This window comes from Podarcis gaigeae (genome assembly GCF_964106915.1).
Source record: "Podarcis gaigeae genome assembly, chromosome: 12".
Taxonomy (NCBI): Eukaryota; Metazoa; Chordata; class Lepidosauria; order Squamata; family Lacertidae; genus Podarcis; species Podarcis gaigeae.
In genome coordinates, this window is record NC_139688.1 from 23,284,220 (window position 1) to 23,304,401 (window position 20,182).

At 42.2% G+C, this 20,182-nt stretch overlaps 2 protein-coding genes across 11 annotated transcripts in view; one reads left to right on the forward strand and one right to left on the reverse strand.

Annotated features, from left to right (window-relative positions):
• DNAJC1 (DnaJ heat shock protein family (Hsp40) member C1) overlaps positions 1–17,578 on the forward strand; it is a 70,725-nt gene extending 53,147 nt beyond the window's left edge. The window contains exons 9-12 of the mRNA XM_083704949.1: positions 8,633–8,752; positions 14,685–14,733; positions 15,713–16,203; positions 17,363–17,578. Coding sequence (XP_083561075.1) covers positions 8,633–8,752; positions 14,685–14,733; positions 15,713–16,203; positions 17,363–17,431 — 729 coding nt within the window. The 3' untranslated portion in view covers positions 17,432–17,578. The remainder of the gene's footprint in view (positions 1–8,632; positions 8,753–14,684; positions 14,734–15,712; positions 16,204–17,362) is intronic.
• Positions 17,579–18,018: 440 nt separating this feature from the next.
• The window catches only part of MLLT10 (MLLT10 histone lysine methyltransferase DOT1L cofactor), a 101,567-nt gene continuing 99,403 nt past the window's right edge, over positions 18,019–20,182 (reverse strand). For all 10 annotated transcript variants that reach the window (XM_083704699.1, XM_083704703.1, XM_083704701.1 and 7 more), the window contains one exon: positions 18,019–19,596. In XM_083704699.1, the coding sequence (XP_083560825.1) occupies positions 19,552–19,596 (45 nt within the window). In that variant the 3' untranslated portion in view covers positions 18,019–19,551. The remainder of the gene's footprint in view (positions 19,597–20,182) is intronic.

A 20,182-nucleotide genomic window follows, 5' to 3' on the forward strand; every position in this document is an offset into this window, starting at 1 on the left:
TCTGCAAGTGGTTGAAACCAAAGCAGACTGCTCCCAAATCCTTGGACCTGCTTTAGTGGGTGGTTTGCTTCTGTAAGCCCCACTCAATACATTTTTCTAAAACTTCCTGCAATCATTCCATAAAAGGAAAATAGCGGAGAAGGGAGGGAGAAAAAGCGGGGTGTAGTTTTGTGAGTGACGGCTCTGACTTCAAATCAGGGAATGACTTCACCAGAACTCTCCAATCACCATGCTTTGGGGGAGGGATACTGAAGAGTAACATATTGGGAAAGCATTCTGTTTTTTCGCTGCCCTTTGCTTGTTAACACTCTTAAGAACAGCAGCATTTGAAAGAGTTTGGAGAAGTTGGTGGTTGTGTTTTGTTGTGCAATCTTCCCTTGTTCCAATCCTTGCATTACTCTTACTGTTGTCTGTGCCTGCCTAGAGCATTATGCCCTTCTCTCATTCTGGCCTTAGTAGCATTTGACTGAGCTTGCATTAATTGTAGGTCTCCGTGTGTCTGTGAATGTATGTTATTAGTATAGCATCTGTCTGTTTCTGTGTTCTTTTTGTGGTTGTCTGTCTCCCTGCCTCTCACACACTCTCCAGTGCTGTTACAGAGCACGATTGCACCAAACAGCACTAAATCTGTGCATACATTAATATTTTCAATAAAAGTGGCTCCTATCTCAGGTTTTTATTGGGAAAACTCAGGTTGCCCACAAGGCAATTTCTGGGAGGCAGTAGAGTTGGCGACATCAGTTCTCACACAACCCATCAGTGTTTAGATGAGCTCAGTGGTGTAGCGTGGGGGGTGCAGGGGGGGCCGGCCGCACCGGGCGCAACATCTGGGGGTTAGGGTTAGGAGGCGCAAATCCACGGGTTAGGGGGCGCAAATTACTTGCCTTGCCCCGGGTGCTGACAACCCACGCTACACCACTGGATGAGCTTCACACACACACACACACCCCACACCTGTGCACCTGGAATTTGGCTCTGTCTTCTCAAAATATTCCTATGCCTGTGCACACCTCTGCTAGTGTATTCAGATGAACTATTGGAAGCATTAGGTGGCACTTGTTGGTTTCACTTCTGTGCAGTAGCTATATGCTAGAATGACTTTGTTCAGCTACTGAATATCCTGAATGCTACATCGAGTGGGATTTAGAACTACTATTTTTAATTCTGTACTTGCTGCTTGTGCTTTTAGGGTCCCCCCCCCCAAGCAAAAGGCGCCTCCAAATCTCAAAACAGAATAAAAGCCAAAACACTGAACTTGAACATTGGGGGGGAGAGAGTACAATACCATTTTCTTTAAAATCTCCTGCAGAAGTTTAAACATATATCAATGGCTTTGGAAATGTCTTTGGAGACATCTGCTGAAGTTGCTGGCTGCTTGCTTTTGCTTTGCAGCGCAGGAACTTCCCCAGCCTGGTGATTTGGTTTCGCCTGCATTCAGGGGAATCCTCCTTTGGCTCTGGAGAATTGGGTCCAAGGCAGAGCTGCTGGCTTTTCCCTTTCCTTTTTTCCAAGTGTAGGAGGAAGTCTGCCCCAAAGCAACTTGTAGGGAGGCTGCTGTTTTCATCTGAACACACAGCTCCTGGCTAATTGCCACTGAGGGCATGCTTAGCAGCAGACATGAGCTATGCCTGGCCTGGTCCCACCCCCTGCCCACAAGGCCTCCCTTGGATTGCTGCTGGTGGTCATCATCCTGTCAAGTCAAGCAAGCCTCCTCATAATGCCATTGTGAAGTGGGCTTTATTATCGCTGCTTAAATGGGAAGAAGGCCCAGGCACCATGGATGCCTGTCTCTTTCCAAGGTTAAAGACCAAGACAGATTCCAGGTGTCTTTCCTGTTTTGGCAACACTGCTAATCCCGGTATCATTCTGCACCCTTTGATACTATTGTCTCGTGTTAGAAGTGTATATACAATAGTACACTCTCTAATGCATATTTCCAGTGTATTAAAAACATCTAAATGATTCCTTATGAAATCTCAATTATAGCCCTGTGCCTCCTTCCTCCTTTGGTCTCCTGGATTTTATTCGTCTGCCTGCAGTGTAAATAAAACCATGCACTGCACCATCTGTCAGCAGAGTGGATGGTTTTTAAACAGTAGCAAAGTGAAGTTTGGCAGCTTACTTTGATTGGAGATTTTATTTTAAAAATCAGTCAAACTTTTTATTTTTTTAATTTTGTATCAACTTTGGACCTCTTACGTTTCTTAGTCTGGGATAATCCTGGTGGTGGGGTTCTCATAATAAACATTTTATTTTATTAAAATAGTTCATTTCTGGAATCCCAATGGAGCTTGTACAGTCATTGTGAAGCTTTCCCCATAATTGTATTTCCATACTAAAAAAAAGTCTTAACCTGATGAATTTCTGCCTCCCATACAGTTGTTAAAGTCACAAGAACCTTGTCTCCCCACCCCACCGCTAAGCCTAAACCAAAACATAGGCTATCCCTTTAAACACAGAGACTTCCATGTAGTCCATTGAAATGTAAATTAACTATACAGTGAATTCTTATGAGTGCTCTTTAGTTCCTGCACACCAGCAGATGTCCCTAAGACTCTTCGCAAAGTTTTCATATTTGCCTTTGGGGGGAAGGAGAGATTTTTTTCACACCCACCCACAATCATTGTATAGTAGTACTCGCATAGAATAACTTCTAGGGACTACCTGATCTCAAACAAGCCGACTACAGTGGTACCTCGGTCTACAAACAGCCCTGTTAACGAACTATTGGGTGAACGAACTCCACAAAACTGGAAGTCAGTATTCCAGTTAGTGAACTTTGCCTTGGAAGATGAATGGAAGATGAACAGTGGAAGGGCACCAGCGGTGGGAGGCCTCAGTAGGGAAAGCACACCTTGGTTTAAGAATGCTTTGGTTTGAGAATGGATTTTCAGAACGAATTAAGTTCATAAACCGAGGTACCACTGTACTGGAAAGATGTGTCCTGCTTACTAGGGAAAAAGGAAAGGCAAACTACAGAGATTCTAAGGATTAGAAGGGGGAAAGACAGAATTGGGGGGGCTGCCTTACAGGGTAGTGGGAAATAGTTCTTTAGAGCTCCAGGAATTCCTCCTGACTGGTCTCCAATCAATCACTTACCAAGTCACAACTCTGACTTCACTCCTTTGTGAACCTGTCAGTGATTTCAGCTGTCAGGCTTGACTCATTTCACAGAAGTGACTAGGACCGGTGCCCACACATTTTGCTTCATAACTTTCTTTCTAGTGGGGCTAGAGACTTTTTTAAACAATTGAAAGCAGTGGCCACGCAAGGAATGTTTCCTGTCAGCAGAAGCAGCATATCTGGTTGAAGGCAGAGCTCATACCAAGCCCACAGACAGGAGGCAATGTGCCCCACATAGGGGTGAAGAAGGCAAAATCAGGGTTGTAGAAAGCTGAAAGATATGTGGGCACTAGGATTAAGGAGCAGATTTTTTTTGGGGGGGGGAGCTTAGCACAAGGCGTAGAGCAGGGCTCACCAAGCTCTTGGCTCCTGCAATGGTCTCTGCTTGAACAGTTAGAATGGTCAAGAATATTATCTCACCTGGCTGTAGCTGCTTTGAACTACAACTCCCATCAGCTCCAAGCAACACAGGAGTCCAAAACATCTGAAGAGCACCAGGTTGGGGAAAACTGTACTGGAGGGAGCAAAACTATACTGGCAGGTATACAGTAGAAAGGTGGAATGTAAATTTCTGTGTGGATAAATAAATAGTGTTGTAATTAATTTTTTTTAATTGTAAATTGTTACCGCAGGAACAAGAGCGCTTTCCTCTCTATTAAAATGCAGCTGTACTACAGCTGCCCACAGTTGCAAACCTGTTAGTAAATGACAGGTTATAAGAGGGCAGTGTGTGAAATTTTAAAACATATTTGCTGTTTTCTTGGAATATTTGAAATGTGTGTGTATGGTATTTAAAAAGTATTTAGAGCAACCATAAGAGCAGGGAGCACAGCACCAAAAAAAACCCCAGTTAACTGCTAAAAGCTTGTATTCAGTATGAAAAAATCTCGTTCAGTAAATTTCTTTAAAATGTTATTTGACCAGCCGATATGAATATTTATAGCTGTGAAAGTAATCTGTTTTTAATTTTTGTGTTAAAAATGGTTCCTCGTGTCTCTGTTTGCCTCCCCCTTCTTTTGAGTGTGTTGTGTTCAGTGTGGAGAGCTAATCCCAAAGCACTGTCTTTCTGATGTAAAATCTGAATGCTTGTGTAGACACAACAGCTGTCCCCTCACCATGTGGCATCTTCCATCACTCTACTGTAGAGATGAGTTTTGGCCCAGTGCTTCAGTAATATTGGACAAACATGGTTTTAAGTGGCAAAGGCTTATGCTTACACATTCATCTGACTCTGGCTCCAGAGCAGTACAGGGAGAATAAATTCACAGGGTTGCCACCCTCCTAGCTGCTTATAGCAGTGGAGTCACAGGGGGTTATCTTAAAGACACCGTTTACTGTTGTGGAAGAGCTGTAAATTCACCAGCCCTTAAGAAGAACAAAATAAAAGCCTGTGTGTGTGTGTGTGTGTGTGTGTGTGTGTGTGCGCGCGCGCCTGCACCCGCATGAGTGTGTACATGTTTATGTATATAGAAGGTGGATGTCTATGCTTCCAGGGTTATGGAGGCCTGTTCTTTTAGCGATTAAAAGACAAGCTTTCTTTATTTCTGAATTTATTTTGGTAAGAAATGATCAAAGAAACATATGAACAAGTTTACTTGAATGTAAATTCAAATATACAAATTTCAGCGGCTCACTTGAGAACGAATTCTTCTTTTAAAGGTATTTCTAGGAACATAGAAGCTGCTGCTTTATAACGAGTCAGCATCATTGTTCCATCTACACTGATTTGCAGTTATTCTCCATAATTAAAAAGAGAGGGTTCCCTACTTAGAAAAGCCCAAGGTTGAACCCCAGACTTGCAAAGCAGATTCTCTACAGCCCTTCCCTATATTCCTCTTGTCAGTGCTGTAGATGTTTATTATGCCAGTTCAGTCATAGCTAAATCCTAGCTGTCAAGATTCTACTTAATACTTTCAGCAGCATTCTCTACTTAATACTTTCAGCAGCATTCTAATAAACATGTTTCTTTTGTCCATAGACTTTTAAAAGATCTCCTGCACCCTGATTCAAATGTGATCTTTTAGCCTAAGCCATTCATAGCCCACTAAATAGCCAGACTAGTCCATTTAGCAGTGTTGGCTTAAATGAAATGAATTAACTTTTGGGGGAAATGTTAAAGATTTGGAAGAAACTTTCCCCCTTCTTTTCAGAATATGGAAACTCATAGTTTAAATTGAGGGCTTTGCTTAACTATTGGTATGTTGATTGTAGCCCCTGGGGCTCAGAAGTAATATATAAGTTAGGCCTGGCATTATATCTTCCAGATAGTGAAGGAATTTGTGCTTGTAAGGAAGGAAGTCGGGAAGTTTAATGTTTTGGGTATGTGTGCATCTCCGCCTCTGCATCTAAAGGGTTCAAGGGAAAGTTGCAATCTCTCTGTCTCTCATTTTATCTCCTCATCCACAATCTTGTGAGAGAAGCTGGGGTGGGCGGAAGAGTGAACTGCCCAAGGCCACTGACTGAACTTTGTCTGAGAACGGCTTTTCTCTAAAATATTATGAGCTCAGCACATGGGACTGCTTTTATGCTCAGGGCTTTTGTGGCGGGGTTCTCCTCCCAGGGTCCTCTCACATACCGCAAAAGCCACTCTAGGGGTTGTATTCCATAATAAGTCCTGTTCCAAGTAGACGAACGGGAACTAAGGAATGTGGCTAATGCAGATCCATTGATTTCAGTGGGTCTGCTCTGCGTATAATTCAGTTGGGTACAAACCCTGTAAATCAGAGACCCTCTGAAGTGGCATCCTGCATGCTGTGATAAGCAGCAGCTGCAAGGAGAAATTGGTGTAATTCCAAAGTATGTTGAGAAGCACTTTAGGTGGAGACGGGAAGCTGTGTCCCTCTAAGAGTTGTTGACCACTGGGGACCTTGGCTGAGGAGTTGGAAGTCCAACAATGTCTGGGGAGCCATGGGATTCCTATCCCTGACTTCATGTGTTCTTCAAATGCTTGCCTTTGATAGTACCACCTAACTTTATTTTTAACAGTGTGGATCTGTTTGTCACTTAACTTTTTACTTGGAAAGGCAAATCTAACAAAAAAAAGTCTTGTCCCATCAATATTTGTGCCGAGAATTCAAAGTGGGGAATACACTAAGTTTTAAGTAATGATGGGCAGTGAATTATTAGTGTTAGGAAACTAGGCTGCAAAGCAACTGTCTCTTGTGTTCTTAAATGTCGTCTGTGTGAAAGACAATTTGTGGAATTGTTCCATTTCCTACTATCTCCCCACCGTTTCAGATTGTTCAAAAGCTTTGCAGACTTTCACACTATTAGACTTATGTTTGGCTATATGGTATTGAAAGCTTTTGATAGCAAGAAAAAGAAAAAACAGTTTCTCCCTTTTCTTTTGTTTTTACACTGACTTCTCGGAACACTTATCTCCGCTTGAAGAAATGCTGAATAGCAACAAGCACACTTGACATACTTTCTGCCAACTCCCCAGGTAATGGTATAGGTCAAGATCCAAGAGCCACATTCCTAGCTCAAGGGACCCTGCAGAATTTCAGTGTCTCCCTTTCTGACAGCATCAACCCCTTCCCCCCCTCCTTGCCCCCAGCCAAATCTTATAGCAGCTTCACAAACCCGATATAGTGCAAATTGCTACAGGAGCAGTGGGATGTTCGAAATCCCACCAAGTACGTAATAAGCCATTGTACACATCTGAGAGGGCTTTTTGGATCCTGGCCAACAGCACATGATACTTGAGTAGTGAATTTTACATTAAATATCTATAAGTGCCTCTTTCCGGGGGGGGTGGGGAGCATGGTGCAACAGAAAGATCTATTACTTGCACTGGAAATTAGCTGCCTTTACCTGATCCAAAGCAATGGCAGTTTCCCACTGCCCTGCACTGTGTGTGTGTGTGTGTGTGTGTGTGTGTACGTACACATATTTCTTTCTTTCCTCCTCCCCAGAAAAAAGTACATCCTTATTGATATATATACGTCTGTGTGTCTGTGTCTCCATCCACCCACACAGCCAGTCCTGAATTATTATGGTTGTACAAAAAGTCGCACAGATATGATTTTCAGCATTTGGTGAACAAAGGCATGCACGGACACAAAACGGGATGATTGATAAAATCCTTCCCACTATTGGCTATTATTTACTGCTTCTTAAGCGGCAGGCTGTATATTTATGCCAATTTATCTGCTTCAGGGAGCATTCTTGATAGCAGGACAAAGTGAATAAAAGTAGTTTGCTTTGCAAATGAATGCAAATGGCAGAGCCTTTGGGAAGCCTGTTAAACAGGGGCAAGGCACTCTGATTAGGAGTGAAGCTGCCATTTGGACATGGTGAAAAGAGCACGCTTGAGCCATTGATTGGGGGAGACAGTGAAAAGTCAGGGAAGGGCCCCGTTTAAGCTTGTGGTGGAGCAGGCGGACGTCAGCGTGGTTAGAGCACAGTGGGAGAATGACAGGCAGGATTAGTGTCAGGGAGAAGCTTTGCCGTAGCTGTGGAGATGGTCTCTGGGGTCATTCACCTCTGAATGTTGTTCTGTGCTGATGGCTCTGTAATGCAAACTGCTTGGTGCCTGCCTGTTCATTATCGGAAATGGTGATTAGGGGGAGGTATTTGTCATAAAGGGCTCTTTTTAGAAATAAATAGAAATGGGAAGCTGTTGCTTGCTGCCCGTGCCAGTGCAGAGGAAGCCTGGTGCAGATGGCCTTTCTGATGAGAAAAAAAGGGGAAGGTGGAAACAGCTGCTTGCATGTGAATGAATGTTAAGGCTTCTCTGTATAGAGCCCCTGCGCTCCTGCTTCAAGGTTTGGGGGCTTGATTTGTCATTTTAAAAAAATAAGAAATTGGAGTTTGGGTGTGCAATTGAGGGAGCATGTGTATTGGTCTCTCTGGAAACAGCTCCCCTGCCCCTAAATGTGCTGTGTTCAGGAGCTATTCATTCCAGGTGCTTCCAATAGATTAACCACCAGAGGTTTAAGCAGACGTTGGATGGCCATCTGTCATGCATGCTTTAGCTGAGATTTCTGCATTGTGAAGGGTTGGACTAGATGACCCTTGGGGTCCCTTCCAACTCTACAATTCTGTGACCACCTCCACAAATCCTTTCCTTGTCAGAGAAAAATCTAGGCAGATTTGTTACACCATTAAAAATGCAACAGTGTGGTAGTGTATTGGATTGTGTGATACACACAACCACAAATCCAGGGTCTTTCCTAAATTCACTTCCCTGGGGATATGGATTTTATCCACAATTTTGTCATGTTAATACCTTAAAGCATCTGACACTATGTTGCATTTGTAGAATTAGTGTGCGCCCACACACAATTGTGTCCAAATCATTATAAATAAACTAGACCTGCTAGGTATATGTGTTCTTCTATTCAACAAGCAAGAGTAGGAAGTATTAAGCAAGCTATAAAATAATTGTATTTGCAATGAACACCCTTTGCATGATTACTTTGCTTTAGTCTTGTGCTCAGTGTCTCTACCCCCTCCTGCCACAGACAAACCCTCCTTGTGTAATGAATGTTCTTCAAATGTTTTACAGGCACCGGAATGGACGGAAGAGGACCTTAGCCAACTGACAAGAAGTATGGTTAAGTTCCCAGGGGGGACGCCTGGTCGATGGGAAAAGATTGCTCACGAATTGGGTCGATCAGTGGCAGATGTGAGTTCACTCGAATTTGCATTGTATGGACAAACCAGAACAAGACAGGCAGTGTAGAAGCCAGACATAGATGGGGTCCAACATTGTCTTTTGAGAGAGGCTGCAATCCTTTTAGGACCTGGAAGTGAACCATTAACTAACTAAGCAAGAAGCAGATGTCAGCTGGTCCCCCTGCTCCACAATTAACAGCTGTAACTGATCAGCTATATGGGGATTCTGGCGCTTAGAGACTCAAGCTACTGTAACCCGATAACAGAAAAACAATGCCAGTTTTAGGCTTTCTAGTAAACCCTCTTTGCTGGAAGAGGACATTTGTGAGACTTAAGTAAAGATAATATTTCTGGTTGGGCCAACCCCCCCCCCCTTTCAAAAAACCCTAAATGCAGATCAGCTAATAGTGTTTAGACAGGTGGTATCCATTAATTAAGCTTGGGATCTCTCTCTCTCTCTCTCTCTCTCTCTCTCACACACACACACACACACACACACACAGAGTGATGGATGTAGGATGTGTAAAATGACAAATTTAGCACTTTGTGAGGCAAAACATCCACTGTTGTTTCTTTTTAAAATGGACTTAAGGAGTTGTAGTTCTTGAGTACTATTTTGGGAGAGAAGAAATTGAATTCTCTTCAGTTCAGAGGCATCAGGGAAAGAGCATGAAAATTAGTTGAACTTCATCAATGGTACTTGGCTGTTGTCACATCTGGGCATTAAGAACATTATCCCATTGCTGGGAGAAGAAGCTGACCTCCGTAACCACTTTGTGTAGCATTGATCACTGTCCCACTAGGGACAGTGTCTCACTAGGCAACAAGTTTTTTAAGGAAGTGTGTCTCCTCAGAGGTTGAGGATGAAAAAACTAGTACTGATCCTGAGAGTTGGTGGTTTGAACATTAAGAACATGGGTAGTTGGGTATACAATAGGCAGGGTGAACTGCCTGCCTAACAGGAAGGTTGCAGACAACCTAAGATACAACCCAGATTTTCAAGGAGCAGCTGTCAAATGTGTCCAGACCACTGTAGTTGCTAGCCTTGTGGCAGACTTGTGACTGTGTAGTCAGAGTTCACTTTGTCTTTCCAGGGATGATAAAGACCGAGGGTATTTTGAAGGAACATAGGAAGCTGCCTTATAACGAGTCCACTGGTCCATCTAGTTCAGTGTTGTTATTACTATTAATTATTATTTTTATATTATTGTTTTTGTTCAGTATTGAAGCCTTGTGGCACACTGCGTCAGTGCGTCTGCTAACCAAAATGTGGGTGGTTTGAGCTGACCCGGTGTTGGCTGTGGGGAGGATTCCTGCATTGCAGGGGGTTGGACTAAATCAGTGTTTCCCAACCTTTGGTCTCCAGCTGTTTATGGACTACAATTCCCATCATCCCTGACCACTGGGTCTTGCTAGCTAGGGATGATGGGAGTTGTAGTCCAAAAACAGCTAGAGGCCAAAGGTTTGGAAACACTGGACTAAATGACCCTTCCAGCTCTATGATTTCTATGAAATCTATGACCCTGATAAGCAGCAGCTGTCCAGGATTTTGGGCAGGGTGTCTCAGGCCTCCCTGGAGATGCCTTGCTCTGTCACTGGGCTTTAGCCCTTCCCCCCAGTTTAAAAAAACAACCCTCCTTTTTTTCACCTGGCTTATGTTAAGTCAGCTATAATAATCTAAGAATTGCCTTACTGGAGCGCAACCAAAGTCCATTGAATTTAGTCATCTCCCCAAACAGTGCCCAGCCAGATGACTTTAGGAAGCACCCAGGCAGCACACAATGGTGGTAAGGATCCCTCTCCAGTGGCTGGTAATTGGTGATATTGTGCACTTGAATATATATTTATTGGGCTACTGTTATCGCACTTTATAGCCCCAAGAGCCCTCTCAACGTGGCTTAGCAAAGAGTCTGAAAATTGCGCCCAGATCTAGTACAGGAACAGAAAATGCAGGTGCCTGCATGGAACCAGGGTCTCTCTGGTAGCCTTTTCTGATGTCACAACCACCAAAAATTTGTAAGGAACTGAAATGGAGGTCAGCCACCGAAAGTTGCTCAGCCCATGATAGAAGCAGTTTTCTACTGCTGGAAGTTGGCAGTTGCCAGGCAACAGCTCCAAGTAAGGATCTCTGAGGAAGTAAAGAAGCTCATTCAGCTGTCATGGCTATCCTTTGTCCATTTGGCCATGACAACAAAAGCCTATGTTCTAATGGTTTTAACATTTTTTTAAAAAAATTGTGTGTGTGTGTGTGTACATACACATATACATACGCATGTGTGTGTGCGTGTACACACACACACACACACACACACACACACACACACTGAGCCAGACCACTGATCCATCTAGCTTTGTATTAAATACACTGACCAGAAGCGCCTCACCAGGGTTTTAGGCGGGGGTCTCTCCCAGCCTACCTGCAGATGCTGTGTCGCTGAGCTACGGCCTTTTCTCACTGTCCACCATCTTAGGCTGTATTTACAGACAGCAGATCACACAATAAAACTTTTCTGGACTATGGGTGGAGTTTTTTTTTGGGGGGGGTAGATGAGTCTTGTGGCTAAACAGTCCACCATTGGAAAAAATCTTACTGCACACACTGTACTGCAAAATGGTTATAGACAGTGCTGTTTTTCTAGGAAAAAGAGGTGCCCGAATTCTCCATGAACACCTCCCTTATTCTCTTATAATGGCAATGGTGCCCACCTTAGAGGTGCCAGAACTGAGTTCCAGTGAGTTCCCCCTGGGGGGAAAAAGCCCTGGTTAAAGAGGATGTTCACTATATAGTGTTATTTATATAAAGGTCTTTATGAACAATGATAGTCTTGTATTTGGCTGCAGGAAAAAAGGTCATTAACATGAAGTGAGTTTGTGTGCTTTTTACTGTTGGGATAGGGACAGGGGTGCCGCTGTGGGTTAAACCACAGAGCCTAGGACTTGCTGATCAGAAGGTCGGCGGTTCGAATCCCCGCAACGGGGTGAGCTCCCGTTGCTCGGTCCCTGCTCCTGCCCACCTAGCAGTTCGAAAGCACATCAAAGTGTACCGCTCCGGTGGGAAGGAAAACGGCGTTTCTGTGCGCTGCTCTGGTTTGCCAGAAGCGGCTTAGTTATGCTGGCCACATGACCCGGAAGCTGTACACCGGCTCCCTCGGCCAATAAAGCGAGATGAGCGCCGCAACCCCAGAGTCGGTCACGACTGGACCTCATGGTCAGGGGTCCCTTTACCTTTACCTTACTGATGAGGAAAATTATGTTGTTTTGTGTTCTCTATTTGTGTTAGCTGCCAGGAAATTGAGAGTCAGATTTGTTGTTTGTTTGTTTATAGCTTATAAACAAATAAAATGGTTACTACTAGTAGTACATATAGAAAAATAGAATATTAGGGAATATGTTGGCTACAATGCTCCCCCCCCCCCGATACCACTTCTGTAGTGAAATACGTAAATGAACTATGCATTGTGTATCCCTTCCTTCTTTCCTGAACCTTTCCTGATTCATTGGTACAAGTTCAGCATGGGGAGCAAATTTATTTGCACTAATACTTTTTCCAAGCTGGTTAGATTTTTAAAATGAGGTGTATTCGGATTTTAAGAAGTAATTAGCTTCTCTAGCTTCTGAAGTAGTATTTTACTCCAAAACAATTTTTCATCAGTGGCACTGGAGCCTGTTCTCCTTGTTCGGTCATGTGAGGTGTTTTCTTTCCCTTTGTTTTCCCGAACCTTCTCTCAATTTGTATGTATTTTTTAAAAAAGTATCCTGCCCAATCTTAATAAGATGATTAGTTTTAGTAGTTTTACAGTGCCTTGGTGTGAAATAAGTCAGGTAACCACTTTATTAGAACACACACACCCCGTCAGCTTAGATCTCCTCAACTCACAACTTACCATGTCAGCTTGATTGTGAGAAATAGTCTCCAGAATCTAAACATTTGAAGCAACTGTGTAACGTCTAAGCAGCTTCACCTCTCCTTTCAAAACAAAGTCCAGACCAAAAACAAAAATCCTCTCAAACCAATCAGTATAATGGGATCACATTTTTATTTGTAAGTGGAAAGATAATGCAGCATTTATTAAATTACTTTCCTGGTTTGGGCTTGTGGTATTAATTAGATTTGTTTTTCTCAAGCGTTTCGATTATGAAAGGGAAGCCTTCCAGTTCTCTTTAATCAGAGTTCCTGCCAGCTGACCCGGTTACCTGTACCAGCACCCCACGTCTGCCTCCACACATCTGTTCTTTGACCCGTTTCCCCCTTGTTGGATTTTTGGCTCTCATTCTTGCCCTCTTACTACTTGAAGAAATAATTGAACATTCTTCCCCCACCCCTCCTAAACACACTCCCCCCTTCAATGGCTGAGCTGTCCCTGGTTTGGTTAACCAATGGCTCACTTGTTTCAGGCTTCCCCAGCAAGATGAGCTCATTGACAACTGGCTATACTGACTGGGGCTGATGGGAGTTGGAGTCCATCCACATCTGGATGACCAAAGGCAGTGTGGTGTAGTGGATATGGAACGTGGAGCTTCTGTTAAAGCTTATGCATTGTTATAGGTTGAACCTATGCAGTCAGAAATAAGCACTCCTGAATTGGAAACATGCATCTGAATATGTATTTATTGGGCTACTGTTATCCCACTGAGAGCCCTCTCAACGCGACTTACCGGAGTCTGAAAATTGTGCTCAAATCTAATACAGGAGCAGAAACTGCCTGGCATTTGTATGGAACCAGGGTCTCTCAGGGATCTTTTCCTGGTGTCATAACAGGCAGCAGCTACTGCCAAAAACTTCTAAGGCACTTGTGAAAGGTGCCTTGGGATCACAGTCATTATTATTTTTAAAAAAAGTTTTTAAAAGGATGCTAAAAATTGTGAAAACAATCTGGTGTGTGTGCAAAGCAGACTCCTAGTTGTTTATTTTCATGTGGTTATTTCACTGTAAGTTTTTCAACTGGCAGCAAAGAGCTCTCCAGTTCCATTCACATGAAATAATATCATTTGCTTGGCTAAGAGGATGTAAATTGATGCTGCTTTGCCTATGCAGTCACTAATCTCTTATATTCAGGTTGCAATAGCAGATTGATGGGGGATTTGCTGCCTGCATGGAAAAGGCCCAGGTAGGCAGCAAAACAACAATGGACAGGTGGGTAGATAGGAGCACACTTTTCTAATTAGTGTGGTGCTTGGCAGTGTGAGGTAAAGGGGGTGCAGTTATAAAAACATCCCATATGTCAAAGAGAAGATAGGGAAATGATTAACTGTCACTGGGCTGTCTAAATTTGAGCTCATGAGTAGAAACACACTACCTTTTAACTTCTGTTACCATGAGGTGTAAAGGGCCCCAGATCTGTACTAAACATAGTTAGATTAGTATTATTTGAGGGAGAGATTGTCTAGGGAAGTGATCCATGAAGAGAAACTGATTGCTGGTCTTAGGTTTTCTGTTGTTTTCTATTTAAATAAGAGTTTATCTTAAAGAACACTGATTAACATGTATTTTTGAAAACGGTATACAATTTCATGCAAAGAGCAGGGTTATGAGCGTCATCTGGGTGAAATAAGAAATCTTCCTCTTTTTCCTTTCTTACTGGAGTTGGAGACCTTTGGCCTATAGAGAGAGCCAGTCCTTCCTTTTAAGCAGCTCAGGGATGTTCACAATCCTGCCCCACCCTGCTTCTCATCTAGGAGGATTGTTCACAGTTTTGCTTGCAAGACATACACCAGAGTCCATGTTTATTTAATAAAATATTTATTGTAATTACATATCATGCACATTGGGCTTTTAGAATAGCTGAATAGGGATGAAAATGTGCAGCTGGTCTCCGTCAATAGTTCTGGTTATTGGTATTCACGGGACTCTTTGTCTTGATCAGTTTTCTTTGATGTCTTCTTTTAAGCCGTCTTACAAAACATATCTATAAATTAAATACTTTCTCTTCCTTCCTAAACAGGTCACCATGAAAACCAAACAGATTAAAGATTCAGTTACGTGCGCTCCTGGTAAGTTTCTAGTGCTTCTGTTATTTGTTTCTTGATGTTTAGAGCATAATTAATCTGTGTTAAGTGAGATTGGAGTACATTCAAGCTTAAAAACATTAGTGCCTTGCTGAATCAGATAGTAGTTCAGTATTCTTTCCAGCAACCAGCAGCAACTAGGTGAACCTCCACAAATTCGCTCTTTCCTCTCTGCCCACCCCTATTTTGGCCAGTTCCTGGGTCAGATCTCGCTGGCCAAACTTTTTTTAAGAGAATAGGAACTCCTGTTCCAGCTATAACATTGCTGCCATGCAGGGTCTCAGCTTGCCCCACCAGACTCATGGTATTGGGAAATGGCAATGCATTCTCTTCCCATCCGTTATCCCTGCAATGACCTGGGAGTTGAGTGTTCAACTCAAGCCATAATGTTAGAGTGATATATCTGCAGAATGAAACCTTGCAATCCTTCATCCACAGCTTTGAGAAACTCATAAGAAACTTAACTGTACTGGCTGCCTCTTCTATAAAATGATCCAGGCAGAAAGGGACTTGTATATTTGACCATATTAAGTGGATAATATGAGGCTCTACCCTTCAGTGGTCAGCAGTGCAAAGGACACAGAATAACTAAGGGTACCGTTAACAGTAGGGGCAATGCAGTTCATTCATTTCAAACCAGTGGAAATTGTGCAGTAGCAGGTGCATGTTAACAAAGGAACCAGAAAACAGTGCCAGATGTTTTAGCATCATACCTAATTGATGCTATTTCTGGATTGCTTAATTCAGGTGTGCCTACCATGGAAACAAAGGAGGAAGTAAAAACAGAAGCCCAAATTCATTATTTTTATGAACTCTTGATTTTTGAGTAGATGTATCAGATTTTTTCAAGGGTTGACTCAACAATTACTTACTGGGGGGTAACAGTTGCAGAATAAGAATACTATAGGATCAGTTTCCCCTGCCCTGGCTTAAATCATGCTGAAAATGATGCTGTTTCCATCAGGTATTGTTAGGCTGTCAGAGCTGAAAATGTTGGCCCAAAACTCCAAATCCAACAAGGCCAGTGTTAACTTGTCAGATCACATAATCACTCAGCGGGAAAAAGAGGAGGAAGACCTGGAGGAGGACGTGTCAAAGTACAGTTGTGACCCAGAACCAATAGATATGGCAACAGCAGATCAACAAGAGACTGCGTTGACTGAAGCCAGACACCGCAGGAGGAAAACAATACCAAAGGGCCCTGAAGTGACACTCCCAGTGATGAAAGAGGCAGCAGAGGACAAATGTAGGGGGAAGCGCCAGAAGGACTTTGACACTGCAGATCAAGAGGAATATAGCGACGAGGAGGCCAGAAAAAGAGAGAGATGCCGCAGTTCTGAAGACTTGTGGACTCAGAATCAACAGAAGCTTTTGGAGCTGGCCTTACAGCAGTATCCAAAGGGAACCACAGAACGCTGGGATAAGATTGCCAGATGTGTTCCAGGGAAAACTAAGGTGAGGTCATGCTCTCGTGTAGGGTTAAAGCACTCTGCCGTTGGGTGTGGTGTGGTACACTAGCTAAAAGCTGAAGCCGCCTCCTTGATTCTGCCAAAAGTTCAACCTGGGGGAGGGAATGCACTTAAGTTTTCAGCAAATGTTGCTGAGAATGAGGTGTGGCATATGGCTAAATGCTGTAGCTGCTAACATGCAGCTCCTTTCAAGGCAGGGCTTTTGGAGGTTTGGGCTGGTTCTGTATAGCATTGCTTCTAAACTGGTAAAACAGTGAAGTTAGGTCCATTCGCGGACGACTCTGGGGTTGTGACGCTCATCTAGCTCTGTCAGCCGAGGGAGCTGGCGTTTGTCCGCAGACTGCTTCCAGATCATGTGGCCAGCATGACTAAGCCGCTTCTGGCAAACCAGGGGGAAGCACCATTTACCTTCCCGCTGGAGCAGTACCTATTTATCTACTTGCACTTTGACGTGCTTTCGAACTGCAAGATGGGCAGGAGCAGGGACCGAGCCTGGCACAGGGATTCGAACCGCCAACCTTCTGATTGGCAAGCCCTAGGCTCTGTGGTTTAAGCCACAGCGCCATCCGCTTCCCTGAAGTTAACATAGTGAGACCCAATATTAGTACCTGGCATTTTGCTTTTTATTAGGAATTTGTTACTTTTATTGTTTTTCCAAACAGTTGCTGCTTTTACGAAGTCCTGTTGGTCCATTAGAAACATTTCAAAATCGACTAACGTGAATTTTATTTTATTAGGGTTATGCAAAATGCCACATGAATGTGAGCAAGGTTGTTTCTTTCAGATAGAAATAGAACTTTTTGCATAGTTTCTTTGACAGCCCACAGAAAGGCAGCAAAAACAATTGGTGTGAATGTGTTGGTTGGTACAAGCAGTGAGTCGGTAGCTGTGAAAAGTGGACTTGAAATCTCTGCAAGGACCTAGGATGACCTAGGACTCTGTATGGCAACTTGTTCATGCATTTTCCCCATGGAATTGTCTCACTATGGACACATTTACACTGAGAAATTCCACAGCATGAACTATTTAGGATATTTTCCCCATTGTCAGTTTTCCATAAAATGCCCCTTTAAATTGCTAGCATATGTTTTCATTTAACAAAAGTGAAATATCCTTTAATCTCAATTCTGCTTCTCTGCCTGCAGGAAGAATGTGTGACTCGATACAAGTTGCTGGTTGAACTCATACAAAAGAAAAAAATGGCAAAGAGCTGAATGAACATTCTCAAGAACTTTGCTTACTGAAAATGGAGATATTTTAAACAACATATGCAGTAACTTGTATTTTTGTACCTCAGTATTTCAGTATGTCATGTGCCTTAGTAAAAAATAAATCAATACATTTTATGCATTCCTTTAAAACTTGTGCTTATAAGTTCAGTAGAATTTTTTTTGCCAAGAAAAGTAAGTATGTAAGAACCGAGTACTTAAACCTATTAGTAAAACATGGCGTAAAAACACCCTAAAATCTGTAGTCCAAAATCTCTACAGGGAGGGATGATCAACATGGTGCCCTCAAACTGTTGTGGGACTTCAAGTCACAATAGTCAAGTTTGGCGAGTGCTGTGGTCCAGTAATATCTAGAGGGTGCCAGGTTGGGGTGTTAATAGAACATTTAGTTAATATTGCCATTTTTAGAGTGTGCTGCATGGGCTCCTACAAGATACAGCAAATCAAGCGAAGCTGGAACTTCAGATGCCGACTTTAAAACATGACTTCTCATTCACACACATAACGATGTGTGTAATACAATCCAATGATAAGCACATCATAAAAAAAAAACTGCAGTTGGAAGAAATAAGTTGGGTTATGTTTACAACCATAAACAATATTAAAATTTATTAACCAAAGCTTTGTACATATCTTTATATAAACTTGCAATTTTACATCTAGCAAAACAGCAACAATTTGTACAAATTGTTACAGAATATTAACGAGTGGTTTAAGCAAATTAAACCACACTGATTTACTTTAGTAAATTATCTACAAAAGTGATTTGTGACTTTTTAAAAAAATTCCCATGAACATATAAAAATAAATTATTCTTTCATTTTCAATTAAATCTACCAATTAGAAATATTACAAATCAAAATATCCACCTTATGAATTTTCCACAATACAAAAAACTGTCACAAAACCTTATTTACAGAAATGAGGTAAGAACTGTGCAATGTTTAACCAAACGATATTGCAGAAACAATAGGTTCATCCAATTAAGTACACAGTGTAGGTCTAAAGTATACTTGAGTATTTTCCACTAATAATTCACACAAATTCAGATTAGTGGCCATTAAATCCCAACCTCAATCTATGTTCTGCTATACTGCATAGTCATACCATGAAAATCAACTATTCAAAGTGAAAATATTTTTTTTAAAAAAAATTCCACCCGTTTACACCATTTTCTCAGAAATGTGAAATTCCTTCTCTCCCCCCCCTTTTCTTTTTTTGGTAATTTATTAGTGGAAAGCAACCCAGGTAACAATTTGCCTGAGCTATCTACAGTGACAAACACTTCTCATAAAGGCAGATCAATGGGGTACGGCTGCTGGTGCAAGGTTGAGCACACTGACGGCTTTCACAAAGACTTGTTTAGTGCATGCCCAGCTATACAAAGCAATTCCAACCCAATAGAGGTAAGCAACAGGCACTTGGGTTAATTCAAATATTACCAGAACATGAGTTGCCCTCTCGTCTGGTAAGATTTATCATCTTTGAACTGATCTGGTTTTTTCCCAGCAACCTTAAAAAAAAATCCAATTGAGCATTAGCCACCATTTGTCATTACTTGAGACTTCTTGCTTTAGCAAAACATCCATTAAAGTTAACTGGGGGTGGGAGTAAAAAGTTTAAAACCTGGTCCTTTATTGGGGGGGGGGGGAAACTGGTACCTCTTTTTTAAAAAAACCACTGATGTTTAGCTAAACAGTAACAACTTGCCATTGGCAGATACTGCAATTTGGCTTGCTTTCTTCAAACAAGTAATGGATCTGGAACAGGCAGGGACAGACAGTCTGTTCATTAGCACTCTGGTATGTTAAAAGGCTACTAGTTCAGCAGCAGAAGTCAAACAAATGGCCCAAACTGACAACTCTAATATGCAAAAATACTTTAAAAGTTCCATGAAATTGGAAGAAAACAGTTAAGGTTCAGTGCAACAAAAAGCAACAAGGTCAAAGCCTTACAATAAATGTCTTCAGGTAGATTCGCTTTTCCAGTGTGCAGTTAGCTCCTTGTTGCATTGAGTCATACCTGCAGAGAGTCTGCAACTTGCAAACTGATGAAGTGCTCTCACAGCAGGACACATAATTCTCATGTTTTTATTTCTCCAAATGTCAATTCTTTTCCGGTGCAACTGGTCCACTTTTATCATTGAGTCTCTGGAGACGAAATCAACATGTCATGCCAGCGTACAATTGTGTCACATTATCAGGGTTTTTAAAAATATATATATATAAAACAAAATTGTTTTTACGTATGGCAAAACTTCCTAAGGTTGAGAAGCAACATAAAATGAAAACTTTTGACATAAAAGGATGACATTTGGTCTCCAGCCTGCACTCCCCTCACTGGGGGGGGGGGGGGAAGCAAACCACCACCTAAAAGCTCTCATAAGCTGCTTCTGGATTCAGCCAGTTTATATTTTCTCCACAGTACACAAAATTTGAATTAATATCTACAGGATTTTTAGGAAACAAAGCACACATTTCATTATGAAATAATGAATGCAGATGTATTCACTGTTCATTTACTTCTACTGTTCCAACTGAGAAGCAGCACCTTTACAGACAGTTTGGGTTAGGTATGTGAGGAAATAAGGGGGGGGAGGAATACTAAAAACGGCCTTTCCTATTTGTTTCTGTGACTAAATATCACATTCAATGAGTTTTGGGAAATATGCAAATAATTTGCAATACTGATTAATTGATCAGGTAATTGCTGATTGGTTACTAACACTTTAAAATT